The sequence below is a fragment of the Rhinopithecus roxellana genome, chromosome 12, assembly GCF_007565055.1.
Source record: "Rhinopithecus roxellana isolate Shanxi Qingling chromosome 12, ASM756505v1, whole genome shotgun sequence".
Classification (NCBI taxonomy): domain Eukaryota; kingdom Metazoa; phylum Chordata; class Mammalia; order Primates; family Cercopithecidae; genus Rhinopithecus; species Rhinopithecus roxellana.
Window position 1 is genome coordinate 29,551,816 of NC_044560.1, and position 15,021 is coordinate 29,566,836.

General features: G+C 59.8%; 1 protein-coding gene across 5 annotated transcripts in view; it reads left to right on the forward strand.

Annotated features, from left to right (window-relative positions):
* The first annotated feature begins 1,101 nt into the window (after positions 1-1,101).
* PLEKHG5 (pleckstrin homology and RhoGEF domain containing G5) overlaps positions 1,102-15,021 on the forward strand; it is a 32,431-nt gene continuing 18,511 nt past the window's right edge. For 2 of the 5 annotated variants that reach the window (XM_030943006.1, XM_030943010.1), the window contains exons 1-2: positions 1,102-1,200; positions 1,948-2,024. In XM_030943006.1, the coding sequence (XP_030798866.1) occupies positions 1,197-1,200; positions 1,948-2,024 (81 nt within the window). In that variant the 5' untranslated portion in view covers positions 1,102-1,196. Of the gene's footprint in view, positions 1,201-1,947; positions 2,025-9,547; positions 9,737-14,667; positions 14,827-15,021 lie in introns of those variants that run through there. The other 3 variants (XM_030943004.1, XM_030943005.1, XM_030943007.1) reach the window with 2 other exon arrangements.

Here is a 15,021-nt window from a genome sequence, read left to right on the forward strand (position 1 = left end):
CACCAATGGGTTCCCAGCACCCAGCTTAGAGCTTGGCTCATGGGGACCCTCACAGGATCTTTAGTGTGTTTGCTGAATGATCATATCCAGAGAGCTCAGGAGACCTGGGATCCATGCTACTTCACTGTGCCAGGAGTCCTTGGGGCAGGGACCAGTTTCTGGTCACCTGTGGGTCCCAGGGCCCAACCCATGTAAGGAGCCCATGCAGGGAGGCTCCAGCTGAGAGGTCCTCCAGTGAAGGGGTCAGGGAAACCCACCCTTAGCCTTTGGGAGAGGGGCCTGGCCCCGCTGGAAGCTGCATCTTCTATACCTAGGTCTTGTCAGCCCAATGCCTCCTGGCACCAGTGCGCAGGGTGGGATGGGGGTCCAGAGGCAGGCTCAGGAGCACTGAGCCCCCGCAGACTCTTGGTCACCTCTCCGAGGCTGCTTCTATAGCCCAAAGGGTTTGCTATCTCCTGATTCCATTTACATAAAGTACAGGACCGGGCAGACAAATCAGTGTGTTGGAAGTCACGGCGACGGTGCCCTTGGGGGAACCGGCTGACACGAGGGAGGTGGCGGGGACTGGGGGCTGGGTGGCGACGCTCTGCCGCTCGGTCTGGGCGCAGGTTATTTTGTGAAAGTTTCCCGAAAATATGTTGAGCTGTGCTCGCAGGACAGGTGCACTTCCCTGTCCGCGTTTGCACTTCAATAAAGTTTAAAACTGTGAACCAGCAGAGAAGATGCAGCAAGAGCAGTGGCAGGCGAGTCTCTCCCAGTGACAGCCCCCACCCTGCGCGGGGCAGCCTCCGTGTTGCCATGGAAACTGACCTCGGAGACAGCGATTCTGGGCTGGGGTGGGGGCTCTCCGGGGGTCCGGACCTGCATTCCTGTGGACAGGCACCCTCCGCGTGGATGGCACCCTCCAGGCCAGAGCCGTGCGCGCTTCCTGAGCCGCCCTGCGGGAGGTGGAGGCAGCCTCCGGACCGCAGCGCGCAGGGGCTGGGGAGCCGAGGAGGGAGGGGTGACACCGTCGGCGCCGAGGCCCGGCAGCTCTCCCGTCCCCCGCCCCCCGAGGCGGGGCCTCCGCGGTTCCTCCCCGCCCACCTGCCCCGCCCGCCTCCCGTGCGAGGGTCCGGCGGCGGCGGCTCTGCGGCCTCCCCGTCCCCGGCGCCCCCGCCCGCCGCCCGCCCCCCGCGCGGCCCGGGGCCTGCTCCATGGGTGAGTGCGGGCAGGGGCCTCAGGGGGCGCGGGGCGGGAGGCTGGGGGCCGGGTCGGCTCCTAACCTCCTCCGGGGAGGGCCCACTTCAGGCAAGGGGGTGGGCGCCGACTGGGCTTCGGGCCGCTCGGACCCAAACTCGGCCCCCAAGTCGGGGCCTGCCTCGGCAGCACCCCACTTCTCCTCCCTCCCCTCGCCTCTCTCTGGCTGGGCCGCTCTGCCCCCACCGCGGTGCACTCCAGCCGCCAGGAAGAGAGGCAGCTTGGAGGGGGCCAAATTCAGGGTCAAAGATGAGTCTCGAGGAACGGGGGTAGCCCAGACCTTCGGGGGCTCCTCTGTCTCTAAAGGGAGCGATGCAGGGCCTAGAGTTCGCAGGGATCTGGGACCCTGGAGCCCCTTCCCCCCAGCAGCCCTGCCGGGACCCCCTGGGAAGTCTGGGGCCCCAAAAGGTCACTGAGCACTCCCCCACTTGTCCCCCAGACTAGAGGGACAGAGGGAGAGAGCAGCGTATTTCCAAAAATGTTTTCTCCCCGTGGAATCTGGATAATTTCCCTGGGGACTGCAGGAGAAAAGGGCTCTGCAAACAGATTCCCATGCAGATAAGTTGGCATTTAAAAGAGAAAGGGACGCTGACCTCCTTTGAAGGGAGGACTGAGGAGATCGCCCCACCCCTCTTCTGGTCGGGAGGCCACTGGGGCCTGGGGAGCCTGGCGCCCCGCCGACTGATGCCCTCTGCTCCTCCCCTGCAGACGACCAGAGCCCCGCGGAAAAGAAGGGACTGCGCTGTCAGAACCCCGCCTGCATGGACAAGGGGCGGGCAGCCAAGGTAGGGAGACTGGAGAGCCTGGGGACGCTTGGGGGTAGAGGGGCCAGGGCTCTAACTGTCCTCTCTATTCCAGCACCAGCTATCCACAGAGCCCTGGCACAGTTGCAGCTGGCTGGGCTGGGTTCGAGTGTAGGTGGGGCTACAGTGTGTCTGGTTTAGGAGGCAGAGGGCCTGTCCCTGGCTCAGGAACAGTGGAGTCGGGGGACTTCTACAAGAGCAGGGGGGTGGGGTACTTCAAAGCCCTTTGCTGCACTGTGGTCCTAGCAGCCATTTGGAGGTGACAGGAGCTGTAGCCCTATGCCACGGATGAGGAAGCTGAGGCTTAGCCAGGGGAAGTGGTCTCCCACAGTGCTGGTCCAGTGCCCAGCTGGCACCCTTCCTGTTGCACTCAGCTACTCTTCAGTCCTGGGCATGGGTCTGAGATGCTTTGGGACTTGGTGAGTGTGACCATGGCCCTGGGGATGACAAAAGGAGGAAGGGGCTAGATGATCCTGGAGTGCCAGGGCTCGGGAGCTGGGAATGGGATGAAATATAAATCAGGGAGAAAAGGGGCAGGAAGAAAGATAACAGTACTGGCTGGGCGCTTCTGCCTGTGACGTGCTGGGCTTGGTGCCACCCGCTTTCTGTGCCATATGCACTGCTTGCCGCAGCTCTGCAGGGAAGGCATCGTCACCCTGTTTTCCAGATGAAGATACCAAGGTTCAGAGAGGTCCAGTGACTTGGCCAAGGCCCCACAGCTCATGAGAGATGGAGCCGGGGTTTGGAGCCAGGTTTTGTCCCTCCCAGCAGGCATTTACATGACAATAGTAATAACTGCGCAACTTAGCATCTGGCCCAGGCACCAGGACTCACTGACTCCTCCCTCTGGCCTTCTGAGATGGTCCTGTCCTTATTCCCACTTACAGATGGGGAAACTGAGGCTCAGAGAGGTGAAGTGGCTCACTCAGGGACAGACTGCTAGGAAGTGTGAGAGCTGGCATTTGAACCCAGTACCCAGGTCTGTGTCATACCAGGGCCCCTGTTCTCTTCCATCATGTGTCTCAGCACTGCCAGCTGCAAGAAATGTAAAATGCCACCTCCCAGCCCCTGCTCCCCTCCCGCACCTCCACCCAGACACACACACACTCATTCTGCACAGGAGGACCGTGGTGAGGAAACATGGAGAACTGCTGTGGGGCGGGGCGAGGAGGGGGCGGCCTCCAGTTGCCGTGGTCACCAGGCAGAGGGGCGGTGTGATGTCAGATACAATCTGCTGGCACGGATGGTGCCTGGCATTGGACTCTGGTGTTGGCTGGTTGCCTCTTTCCCAGATGGGGGCTCCTGGCAACAAATTGGCCTCAGCTCCCCCCAATATACCTCCTGCCACAGGCCTGCAGAGCCCCGAGGCTTTTGCCTGACCTGAAGGGGCGGCTAGGGCAACAAGGCACATTGTCCTAGCCCCTCCTCTGGGCAGCTGCTCCCAGGGTGGGCCCTCAAGCTGCTCAGGCAGGGGCAGGGGTGGTAGGGCCCAGCCTGCACAGAGGTGAGGCGTGGGAGAAGAGAGCTGGTCTCAGAGTGGGTGTGGTCCCTCTGCAGCCTCCAAACCTCACCTCCAGCCCTGGCCTGCCTGGAACTCGGCACAGCTAACATTGGCATCAGCTGATGAGGGTCATCCAGCCTGCACGGGGAGAGTCTGGGCCCTGTCACCACTGGGACCCCCTTTGGGACAAATGGCACAGACTCACTGTAGGGGCAGAAATGCCTGAATTATCAGAGGCAGAGAGGGCCAGTCAGGGAGGGCATCCTGGAGGAGGGGGCATTTAATGGATGTGAAAACATGGATAGACAGAAGAGAGGCAAGGGCAGTCCAGGAAGGGAGAGGCAGTGGTGGAGAGGAGGTGAGGGGCACTCAGATTTGGTAAGAGGAACAAAGAATAACATTGTCGATGATGATAATAATAACCACTACTGGCTGGGCGTGGTTGCTCGTACCTGCAATCCCAGCACTGTGGGAGGCTGAGGCAGGAGTATTGCTTTAGTCCAGGAGTTTGAGGCCAACCTGGGCAACACAGGGAGACCTCTCTCTACTAAAATTTTAAAAAAGGCCTAGCACGGTCGCTCACACCTGTAATCGCAGCACTTTGGGTGGCCAAGGCGGGTGGATTGCCTGAGCTCGGAAAGTTCAAGACCAGCCTGGCCAACATGGCGAAACCCATCTTTACTATAAACACAAAAATTAGCCGGGCGTGGTGGTGGGCACCTGTAATCCCAGCTACTCGGGAGGCTGAGGCAGGAGAATTGCCTGAACCTGGGAGGCAGAGGTTGCACTGAACTGAGATCGTGCCATTGCACTCCAGCCTGGGCAACAAGAGCAAGACTCTGTCTAAAACAAAACAACAACAACAAAAATTAGTCAGGTGTGGTGGTGGACACCTGTAGTTCCAGCTACCGGGGAGGGTGAGGTGGGAGGATCATTTGAGCCTGGGACATCAAGGCTGCAGTGAGCCGTGATTGTGCCACTGCACTCCAGCCTGGGCAACAGAGCGAGACCCTGTCTCAAAAATAATAACAGGCCGGGCACAGTGGCTCACACCTGTAATCTCAGCACTTTGGGAGGCTGAGGTGGGCGAATCACTTGAGGTCAGGAGTTCGAGACTAGTCTGCCCAACATGGTGAAACCCCATCTTTACCAAAAACATAAAAAATAATCAGCTGGACATGGTGGCACATGCCTGTAATCCCAGCTACTCAGGAGGCTGAGGCAAGAGAATTGCTTGAACCCTGGAGGCGGAGTTTCCAGTGAGCTGAGATCACGCCCACTGCACTCCAGCCTGGGCAACAGACACAGACTCTTGTGTCCAAAAACACCCAATAGTAATAATAACAATTATTGCTGACCGAACATGTTTACATGCCAGACGGGGTGTTAGGCCTTTCTGCTTGTCTCAGTGAAGCCTCTTGAGACCCTCAGAAGAGCATTATTCTTTTTTTTTTGAGACAGAGTATCGCTCTGTCACTCAGGCTGGAGTGCAGTGTCTTGATCTCAGCTCACTGCAAGCTCCGCCTCCCGGGTTCACGCCATTCTCCTGCCTCAGCCTCTTGAGTAGCTGGGACTACAGGCGCCTGCCACCACACCCTGCTAATTTTTTTTTTTTTTTGAGACAGAATCTCGCTCTGTCGCCCAGGCTGGAGTGCAGTGGCCGGATCTCGGCTCACTGCAAGCTCCGCCTCCCGGGTTTACGCCATTCTCCTGCCTCAGCCTCCCTAGTAGCTGGGACTACAAGCACCCACCACCTCGCCTGGCTAGTTTTTTGTGTTTTTTTTTGTATTTTTTAGTAGGGATGGGGTTTCACCGTGTTAGCCAGGATGGTCTCGATCTCCTGACCTCGTGATCCGCCCGTCTTGGCCTCCCAAAGTGCTGGGATTACAGGCTTGAGCCACCATGCCCGGCCTTTTTTTTTTTTTTTTTTTTTTGAGGTGGAGTCTCGCTCTGTCGCCCAGGCTGGAATGCAGTGGTGCAATCTCGGCTCACTGCAACCTCCGCCTCCCAGGTTCACGCCATTCTCCTGCCTCAGCCTCCTGAGTAGCTGGAACTACAGGCGCCCGCCACCGCGCCCGGCTAATTTTTTTTGTATTTTTAGTAGAGACGGGGTTTCACCGTGGTCTCTATCTCCTGACCTTGTGATCCAAAATCTTGTGATCCACCCGCCTTGGCCTCCCAAAGTGCTGGCATTACAGGTGTGAACCACTGTGCCCGGTCTAATTTTTTGTATTTTTAGTAGAGACAGGGTTTCACCATGTTAGCCAGCATGGTCTCGATCTCCTGACCTCGTGATCCGCTCACCTCAGCCTCCCAAAGTGCTGGGATTACAGGCGTAAGCCACCTCGCCGGCCAAGAACATTATTCTTATGACCACAAGACTTGTAAGGAAACTGAGGCCCAGAGAGGTAGAGGAACTTGCCCACATCACACAGCATGATCATCGGAGCCTGGCCTGCGTGAGCCGCTTTTTTTTTTTTTTGAGACAGAGTCTTGCTCAGTTGCCCAGGCTGGAGTGCAGTGACGCGATCTCGGCTCACTGCAAGCTCCGCCTCCCGGGTTCACGCCATTCTCCTGCCTCAGCCTCCCGAGTTGCTGGGACTACAGGCGCCTGCCACCGTGCCCTGCTAATTTTTTTGTATTTTTAGTAGAGACAGGGTAAGAGCCCCATTCTTATTCTCCAGGATGTGACTAGCATTTTGAAGGAGATGACTTCATTTATTCATTTACCAGACCAGCTTTGAGCATCTGTCAGTGCCAGGCCCAGTTCTAGGCCCAGGAGATCTCCAGGGAACAAAGGGGATGCCCTCCTAGAGATGACATTCTAGCTGTGCTGGGAGGAAGGAAGGGAAGTGACCCTGGCTGGCCAAACTTCCCCCAAGGCTGCCCTGGCAAAGGATCAATTTCAGGCAGGGTTGGACCCTTCAGCTTCTGGGCCCACCCTTGATGTTTTATTTGAGGCACTCCTGGGTGCTGGAGCTTCTGAGATGAATTTGCCATCTGTTCCCTACCTCCTGTCCCTGGAGTTCCCACTGGGAGGAGGGCTAACCAGGATGGGCTTCCTGAAGGAGGCAGCTGGAGTCCTGAGGATTAAAGAGGTACTGAGATGGAGGAAAGCTGAGTGAGCAGGGGAGGGACACTGGGGGCTATAAGGGGCAAGCGAGGCCAGGGGTCACAGCGAGAAGGGGACGGGAGGAGGGGGAGGCAGGTGGCACTGGGAGCACCTGCATGTCCAGGTGAGGGGTCTGGACTGTGTATCATGGAGACCCCAGGAGAGAAACCGCCCCTCCCCAAGATGAAGATATGTAGAGCAGTCCACATCTCTGAGCTCCAGGATCAAATCTACTTTTTTCCAGCTGTGAGACCCTGGGGAAGTCACTACATTTCTCTGAACCCCAGGTTCCTCATCTGGAAAATAATCCTGCAGCGAGGATTAAAAGAGGCCCATATAGGCCGGGCGCGGTGGCTCAAGCCTGTAATCCTAGCACTTTGGGAGGCCGAGACGGGTGGATCACGAGGTCAGGAGATCGAGACCATCCTGGCTAACACGGTGAAACCCCGTCTCTACTAAAAAAAAAAATACAAAAAACTAGCCGGGCGAGGTGGCGGGCGCCTGTAGTCCCAGCTACTCGGGAGGCTGAGGCAGGAGAATGGTGTAAACCCGGGAGGCGGAGCTTGCAGTGAGCCGAGATCTGGCCACTGCACTCCAGCCCGGGCGACAGAGCGAGACTCCGTCTCAAAAAAAAAAAAAAAAAAGAGGCCCATATATAACATGCTAAGCATAGAGCCTAGCACAGCGTAGGCATGCAAGCTGTCCTGGGAGAGGGGGTAACAAAGTCACCTCTAGACTTTGGGTGTGCCCTCCGTACCCGCCCTGGGATCTGAGACCTCCCCAGGCTCCATCCCAGCTGCAGCTTCTTGCACACAATTGGAGCTGTGAGTGTGGGGAGATGGAGAAAGGCGGGGAGATCGAGGCAGGTGGAGCTGTGAGTGTGGGGAGATGGAGAAAGGCGGGGAGATCGAGGCAGGTGGAGCTGTGAGTGTGGGGAGATGGAGAAAGGCGGGGAGATCGAGGCAGGTGGAGCTGTGAGTGTGGGGAGATGGAGAAAGGCGGGGAGATCGAGGCAGGTGGAGCTGTGAGTGTGGGGAGATGGAGAAAGGCGGGGAGATCGAGGCAGGTGGAGCTGTGAGTGTGGGGAGATGGAGAAAGGCGGGGAGATAGAGGCAGACTGATGATATTGTGGGTTCCCCCTGCCCTCCTGCGAGGTGGCCACGGGACAGTGTGTGGACTTCCCAGCTTCCTGCTGGGCTCCACTGGGCACTGCTCGAGGTCTAGTCAGGGTGCTCCAGGTCACAAGGGGGTATTGAGGAGGACACTTGTGGCCCTGGGCTGCAGGGGACACTGGGGCACCACATGTGAGGGTGTTCATCATGGAGGAGGTAGTGATTCCAGCAGCCACTATTGATCCAGCATGTACTGTGTGCCAGGCCCTGCCTTAGTGCCTGGCTCAGGAACCTCATCTGGCTGTTTCCCCCGTTGCAGTGGGGCCTACCCCATCTCCATTTCCTAGAGAGGGCCCTGCAGAGTGGCAAGGTAAAATGACTTGCCAAGCAAGGCAAGACCAGGACTCAAACCAGGCCTGCCTGTCAGAGCCTCCCATTTCCTCAGAACTCTCAAGAGGAAAGGGAGGTGAATTTTTCTGCACAGCTCCCGAGGGCCTTGACAGGGAGGTGGGGTTCAGCACACTACAGGAAAGAGTTTCCAGCAGCTGGAGCTATCCCTGAAATAGAGGTAGTGAGCACCCCATCACTAGACATATTCAAGAAGAGACAGAAAGGGAAGCGTAGAGGAGATTGCAGTGTGGAGCGGCGGTTGGATGGGAGGACTTCAGAGTTCCCTTGCAGCTTAACAATGGCCTGTGAGGTGGCAGGGATGAGTCAGGGTATGCGTGTGTGGAGGGAGGGTTGGTGAGATGAAGACCAGGGAGAGGAAAGGGTGGACCTGAGGCCCCCATGGAGAAGGGACGGGCAGGATATGAATAATGGAAGAGGCAATCGCCTATTCTCCTGGGCAATGCTTTGGGGTTGAGCAGCGGCAGACCAGGATGCCCCAGGCAATGGCCAGGTTTGGGCCGTTTCTGGAGGTGACTGGTCACCGGAGAGAGGGGGTAGGGCTGTCTGCAGCTGAAGAAAGGGGCAGGGCCCAGAGAAACAATGGGTTTTGGCTAAGTAGTTTTGGGGGAGCAGGTGAAGACGTGGGGATCCCTGGCCCTGGCTTGGAGCTGCCCTAGTATAGGCCCAGCCCCAAGGGTTGGGTGGAGGTTTTGGCCTGGGAAGGGGTCGGGGGAAGGCAGTGTAGAAGGCTTGAAAGTGCGGAAAATGCTGGTGGACCTGAACCCCGCCTCCTCCAGTGGGCCCCCTGTATCCACACCCTTCCCAGTCCGGAGACCAGAGTTATTCTAAACTCCCGCTGCTGGGAGACGGGAACTGAGAACCACTAAATGTTAGAACGGCACCCTTTTCCGGCCATGCCACCTGGGTCAGAAAAAAAAAGAGGGGACCCAGAGAAAAGCGGGCTGGTTCTGGGGCGCTGCGGAGGCCACAGATCAGAATCCAGCTTTTTACAATGGAGCGGAAGCAAGCCTGGCTGGGGCGATTCCGGGACGAGCTAGGCCTGCGGGTCCCTTTGCCTCGTCTCCCAGGGCTTTTCTGTCGCGGGGAGGCTTCCTGTCGCGGGCCCTGGTCCCCCCCAGCTCCCTTCCGGGATGGGCGAGCTCCCGTCTTCAAGCCCAAGTTAATGACCAGGGACTTTGAACTTTTTGGAGATCTGAAAAGGGCTGGCCCCTCGGGGACAGTGACGCCCCCCACCCCCTCCCCTGAGCCCAGATCCTGGATTACCCCAAGCCACGGCCCGGCTTCCAGCCACCTCCCTGGGTCCGGCGCGGGGCCCTTCCTGGGACCCCTCCTCTCTCCGGTCCCAGCCAGACGGCGCCGTTGGTACATCCCGGCCCATCCAGGTGGTAGCGCCCGCGCGGCTACCGTAATTCCTCTACGTTCCGCGCCCCAGTTGGCGCGGAGTCGACTGAGCTCTTCCCGCGGCTCCGGTCCCCCTCTCCCCGCGCGCCCCATGAGGCTTTGGCAGTCTCGGCCCGAGCCTCAGACACCGGGGAGGAGACCCTGGTCCTGTCCCTAGGTAAGTCGCGGGGAAGTGGGAGCTGCGCTCCGGACGGGGGGTGGGACTGGGCGCCAGGACCCCCCTAAACCGATGGACAGAACCCGGAGTCGAGAGTCCCACATAGTGCCAGGCCTCTGGGGTACAGGGTCCTCGCCCGCTGTATCTCTATTTACATGAGGGTGGAATGGGTTCAAGCGCCCGCCCCCATCACAGTGTCTCTAGGGCGGGTCGGCTCGGAGATATGGCCGTGAGGAGTCTATGGGACCCTGGCCCCGCTATGGGGGGTATTGGCGGGTTAGGGAGATCCTGGAGGGGCCTGGGCGCGCGGCATGGCTGGGAGGCTCGGCCGACCCTCCCCATTTGGCCAGTCCCGGAGTCGGTCCCAGGCGGAAAAGCCCACTGGAGGCCGGCAGGGGGCGCCAGAGGCTGCGCCTCGGGCAGTCTGAGCAGACCCAGGCACCCACTCAGGGGTGGGGATGCGGGGGACCCGTGAATCCGGGGAGGCCCTGGTCTGCCTTGATGGAAGTCTGGGAAATGGAGGCCAAGGGGTCCCCTACAGATTCCTCAGTAACTCTTCAAGTTGAGGGAGCTCGGGGGTATTTTACCATTCTACTGCCCCTTAGCCAGGGTCCAGACACAGGGTAGGACCTGGCAGCCATCCCCAGATACTGAATTCTAGAGAATAGCCAATGCCTTCTTAGCATAGGTGGGGAGATTGAGGCCCGGTGGGGGAAGGGCGGGGGTACGTAGGCCCCAGACCAGGTCTTCTGAGGCCCAGGCAGGTGCCCTCTTTCTCCCGCTCCCTACCAAGGAGCCTTCTAAGTGGCACTGGGGAAGGGGTTGCCAAGTCCAGGTGCTCTGAAGACACACGCTGCGGTCTGGGGCTGGGAACTGCAGGGGCTGGGCGGGAGGGGATGTTCACAGACTGCAGCCCCTCCCTCTCTCTCTAGCACTGGGTCCCAGCCTTGGGCATCCCAGCCAGGACTACTCCCTGGGGAGGAAGGGCCTTCCTGGCTTCCAGGGCCTGTGTGGCGGGCATAGCCTAGGGAGAGGCTTTCTGTGTCCCTGCCATCTGCCCAGCACAGGCAGGGCCTTAGGTCAGGCTCTGACTCCAGGTGAGTCTCAGAACCCAAGGGGTGATGGGTGAGGCCTGGGCCTAGAGGAAAGGAGGGTGAGTGGGCCGGATGGAGTGTAGAGAGCCGCCGCCTGGCAAGGCCACCCCGCCCTGGCTGGCCTGCCCATGCATGCAGTCTCCACCCCTGGATTTCCAAGGTGTTGGGTGGGGCCTTGGGACTAGCAGGCTCCCAGGGGAGTTGAGCCCTGGTGGGAACTCCTGGCAAGGATATCCCTCCAGCCAGAGAGCTCAGACTCCTGGTTCCAGGCCCGTCTGCTGTCGGCAGAGCCTGGAGCTGGCCCCAGACCTGCGTCCTTTCCTGGACAGGGAGGTCCCTCTCCCACTCAGGCCAGGCTGGGGCCCCAACTTGCTGTGGGGCAGGGATGCCCGGGGGATCCCTGGTTTCCCATCTGCTCTTCTGGGGCTGGGGGAGGTGGTACTGAGGGAGAACAGCCGGGTGGGGGGGGGGGGTCCTGCCTTGGAGACTCCATTATTCATCAGCCTCCGCATCTGGTTTCTGGGTATCAGTTTCAACAAGCCGGCCCTGACTCACAAGCCTGGAGCTGGGGCTGGGCTGGGGAGGGGCTCCCTCCTCAGAGAGTTGGGGGCCAGGACTTCTTGGGCCTGCCCCTGAGTTTCAGCTCCTTGCTGTGGTGAGGAGGTGGGAATGCAGGAGCCTGGCCAGGCCCACCCCCCTGCCCTGGTATAGGGGCTGGGTGCTCCTTTCTGCTCTGCACTCTTGCCCCTAAGGAGCAGTCCCCCACCCTCGCCGAGTACCCAGGCAGCAGCCTCACTCAGGGATGGCCAGGGCCCAGGCACTCAGGTGACCTCTGGTGATCCGCCCTGACCCAGCCCTGGCGGTCTCCACTTGATGCAACCCCACACTGGTGGGCTCCGCGCAAGCTGGCTTTGGGATCTGCTGTGTCTTCAGGAAGGCAGTCTCCAAGGCCCTGTAGCCCAAACCAGCATTCAGCAGTCTTCAGGCCCCACCCCTGCCCTGTGCCTGAGGCATCCATTTCCCTATGTAGCAGCAGCTGGAGACTTTGGGGCAAGTCAGTTGACACAGGCCTTAGTTTCTCTATCTGTTAAATGGGGATCGTAGCAGTATCTCCTCCTAAGAGTCTTTGAGAAGAGTGAATGGGATTCACTGCCCAGAACTCCCAGGACAGGGGTGGCGCGTGGGAACGCTCAGTGAAATGCAGTTATCTGCCTATGGGACAGCACAAGGGTGGAGGTCTGGGGCAAGACCACTCAATTTGAAGTAGGAACTCACCTGTCCAGGGCCAGTAGGCCCAAGGTCATAGGAGGAGGAAGAGACCTTTGGTCTGGCAGTGGGGAAGGCTCTGTTGACCGTCGGCCACAGGAAGGGATATCCTGGCCGAGCCCTTTCCTGTCCCCATGTCCTTCTATGGCATGAGGGCCCTTCTGCCTTCATCCGTTCACTGATCTCATCCCCACCAGCGCACCTACTGTGCACCAGGACTGTTCTAAGTGCTGAGGACACAGTGAGATCCAGACAGCCAAGGCTCTGGCCTCTGGAGTGGACAGTCTAGTAGGGAAGAATGATAATAAGAAAGTGAACAAAGAAATGAATTACAGGTAGTAAGAAACGCTAAGAAGGAAATAATTTAACTTAAAGGAATTGAGAGCGAGAGGGTAAGGGTGGTTTATTTTGAGAGGAGGGAAAAGGATGTCTTGGAAGTAGCATTTAAGGTGGGGCCTGGTGCCAGCTGTTTGAAGATGGGGGCATGTGGAATTCCAGATAGAAAACACAGGGGAGAAGGCCCTGAGCTTGGTGAGCTATAGGGAGAGAAGGGAGACTGGCAGGTGGACCGCTGTGTGAACCAGCTGGGAGCGAGGCAGGAGCCCGGCCATGGTGGGATTTCACTCTAAGCAAGATGGAAAGTTTTAGTTTTCAAAACTCTGCCTGTTGGCTGGGTGCGATGGCTCATGCCTGAATTGCAGCACTTTGGGAGGCCAGGGTGGGGGTGGATCGCTTGAGATCAGGAGTTAGTGACCAGCCTGGTCAACATGGTGAAACCCCGTCTCTACTAAAATACAAAAATTAGCTGGATGTAGTGGCAGGTGCCTGTAATCCCAGCTACTCAGGAGGCTGAGGCAGGAGAATTGCTTCAACCTGGGAGGTGGAGGTTGTAGTGAGCTGGGATCATGCCACTGCATTCCAGCCTGGGCAAGAGCAAGATTCTGTCTCAAAAAAACAAAAAATAAAAAACCCACAACTGTGCCTGTGGTGTAGACAGTGGATGACCTGGGCTTTGGGAGCGGAGACAGCCCTGGAAGTCTCCCAGCCTCTAATAAACTGCTGCTGCCCTCCCAAAGCCATCTTATGGACCCTGACCCCTTCCCACCCTCTTTCCCTATGGAACCAGCTGGAGGAGGAGCTATTAGGGGTGAGTGGGCTGATGACAGACAGCACGGCCACCTCACCCCCATGGTTTCTGAGGAGTGCCCCAAGGAGGCCATTCCAGAATCCCTAAGCCACAGTCTGGGTTTCAGTCTTGTCTGTGGACTTTTATGTCTCTTTATGTCACTTTATTCCCCACCCTATGAATGGGGATAATAGTGCCTGCTCTGCCTTCCTGGGAATCAGTGTAAAAGCTCTTTGACAGCTGTGTAGTGATGACTCCAGCACCAAAGTCCGGGGGTTTGCATCCTCTCAGGCTTTGCTGAGTGCCCCCTGGCGGTGGGGACCTGGCCTAGAGCCGCAGGGACCTGGGCTGCTGTGCCATGTTTCCTGATGCCTCCACCTCACCCAACTCCCCACGGCACTTTCCAGAGGCCACCAGCCTTTGGCTCTTGGCCTCTGCCATACCTGGGCAGTGAGCAGTCGGAGTGGCAGGGTGTACCCGGGGCTCAGGCTCTCAGGAAGGGGTCTCCAGGATGATGGGAGGGACTGAGATGAGCTCCTGTTGTGACGTTGGGGTGGGTGTGTGACTGGGGCTCAAAACTGGTGTTGGAGCAGAGAGAGGTGTCCCTGGGGCTAGATGGAGAGCCGGACCAAGGACCCCGAGGGGAATGTCACCCATCCTGGCCTACCCCTTCTTGTGCCTGTGTCCTAAGAGCTCCCTTGCTGGGAGGAAGAAGGGGTCCCCTGGGCTGAGGCTCTGAGTTGGGGGTGGGGTCTCCAGGAGGAAGGGAGGAGGGTACCCTTCTGGCTGGAAGGGACCGTTGGTGTTGGCACTGAGGGTGAGGTGGGGACCACAGCAGAGTGGGCGCCCCAGGGCTGGGCAGGGGTCGCGTCACCCAGGGGAGGGGCTCCACAGTCTCCACGGTTGTGGGGGCTGTCACCAGCGCCCCCTGCCTCCAGCATTCAAGGAGCTCCCCAGGGGAAAGAGCAAGTTCTGAGGAGCCCTCTGAGCCCGGCACTGGCCTTGAGGAGGGAGTCAGAGAAGAGAGGGGCCCCGGGCCGCGCAGAGGCACAAAGGTGGGGGTCCCCCAGGCCAGGCAGAGGTGGGAACGTGGGGGTCCTGGAGGTTGGGCAGAGGTGGGGATGTGGGGGTCCCCGGGCCGGGCGGAAGTGGGGGTGTGGGGTCCCCGGGTCTGGGCAGAGGCGGGAGGCGGGGGTACCCCAGGTCGGGCGGAGGCGCGGGTGTGTGGGTCGCCGGGGCGGGCGGAGGCGGGGGTGTGGGGGTTCCCGGGCAGGCAGGCAGGCGGGGATCCCCGGGGCTGGGTGGAGAGGGCCCGGGCGGGAGGGAGGTGTCCGCCTTCCTGGGGGGGCTGGGGGCTGTTCCGGGCCCGGCCCTCCCCGGGGTCCCCGCGCTCAGCGGGGGCGGGCGCGGCCGCACAATGGCAGGAAGCGGGGCTCCGCGCTTTGTCCGGCGGGCGGCGCAGACCGCGGCTTCCTCCGGCCGCCATGGGGACAGGACCCGGTGTCTCCGGACGCCTAGCGGCCTGCAGGCCGGGCCCGGGGTTGCTCTCCCGGGACTCGGAGCCCTCCTGGGCCGGGGGTCGTGCCCGCGACGGTGAAGGCCAGGTACGGGGCCAGGACGGGGAGGGAACGGGGCTGGGTGCCGGGTTCTCGCCTGCAGCCGCCCAGCCCTGCGCAGGAGGCCAGGGCAGGGGTGCCCGTGACTGTGGGCCCCTCGACCCGCAGGGGAAGGATGTGGCCCATGGCAGCCGAGCCCCCTACCCGGGCAGCTGCACCCTGGGGACGGGGACCTCGGACTCC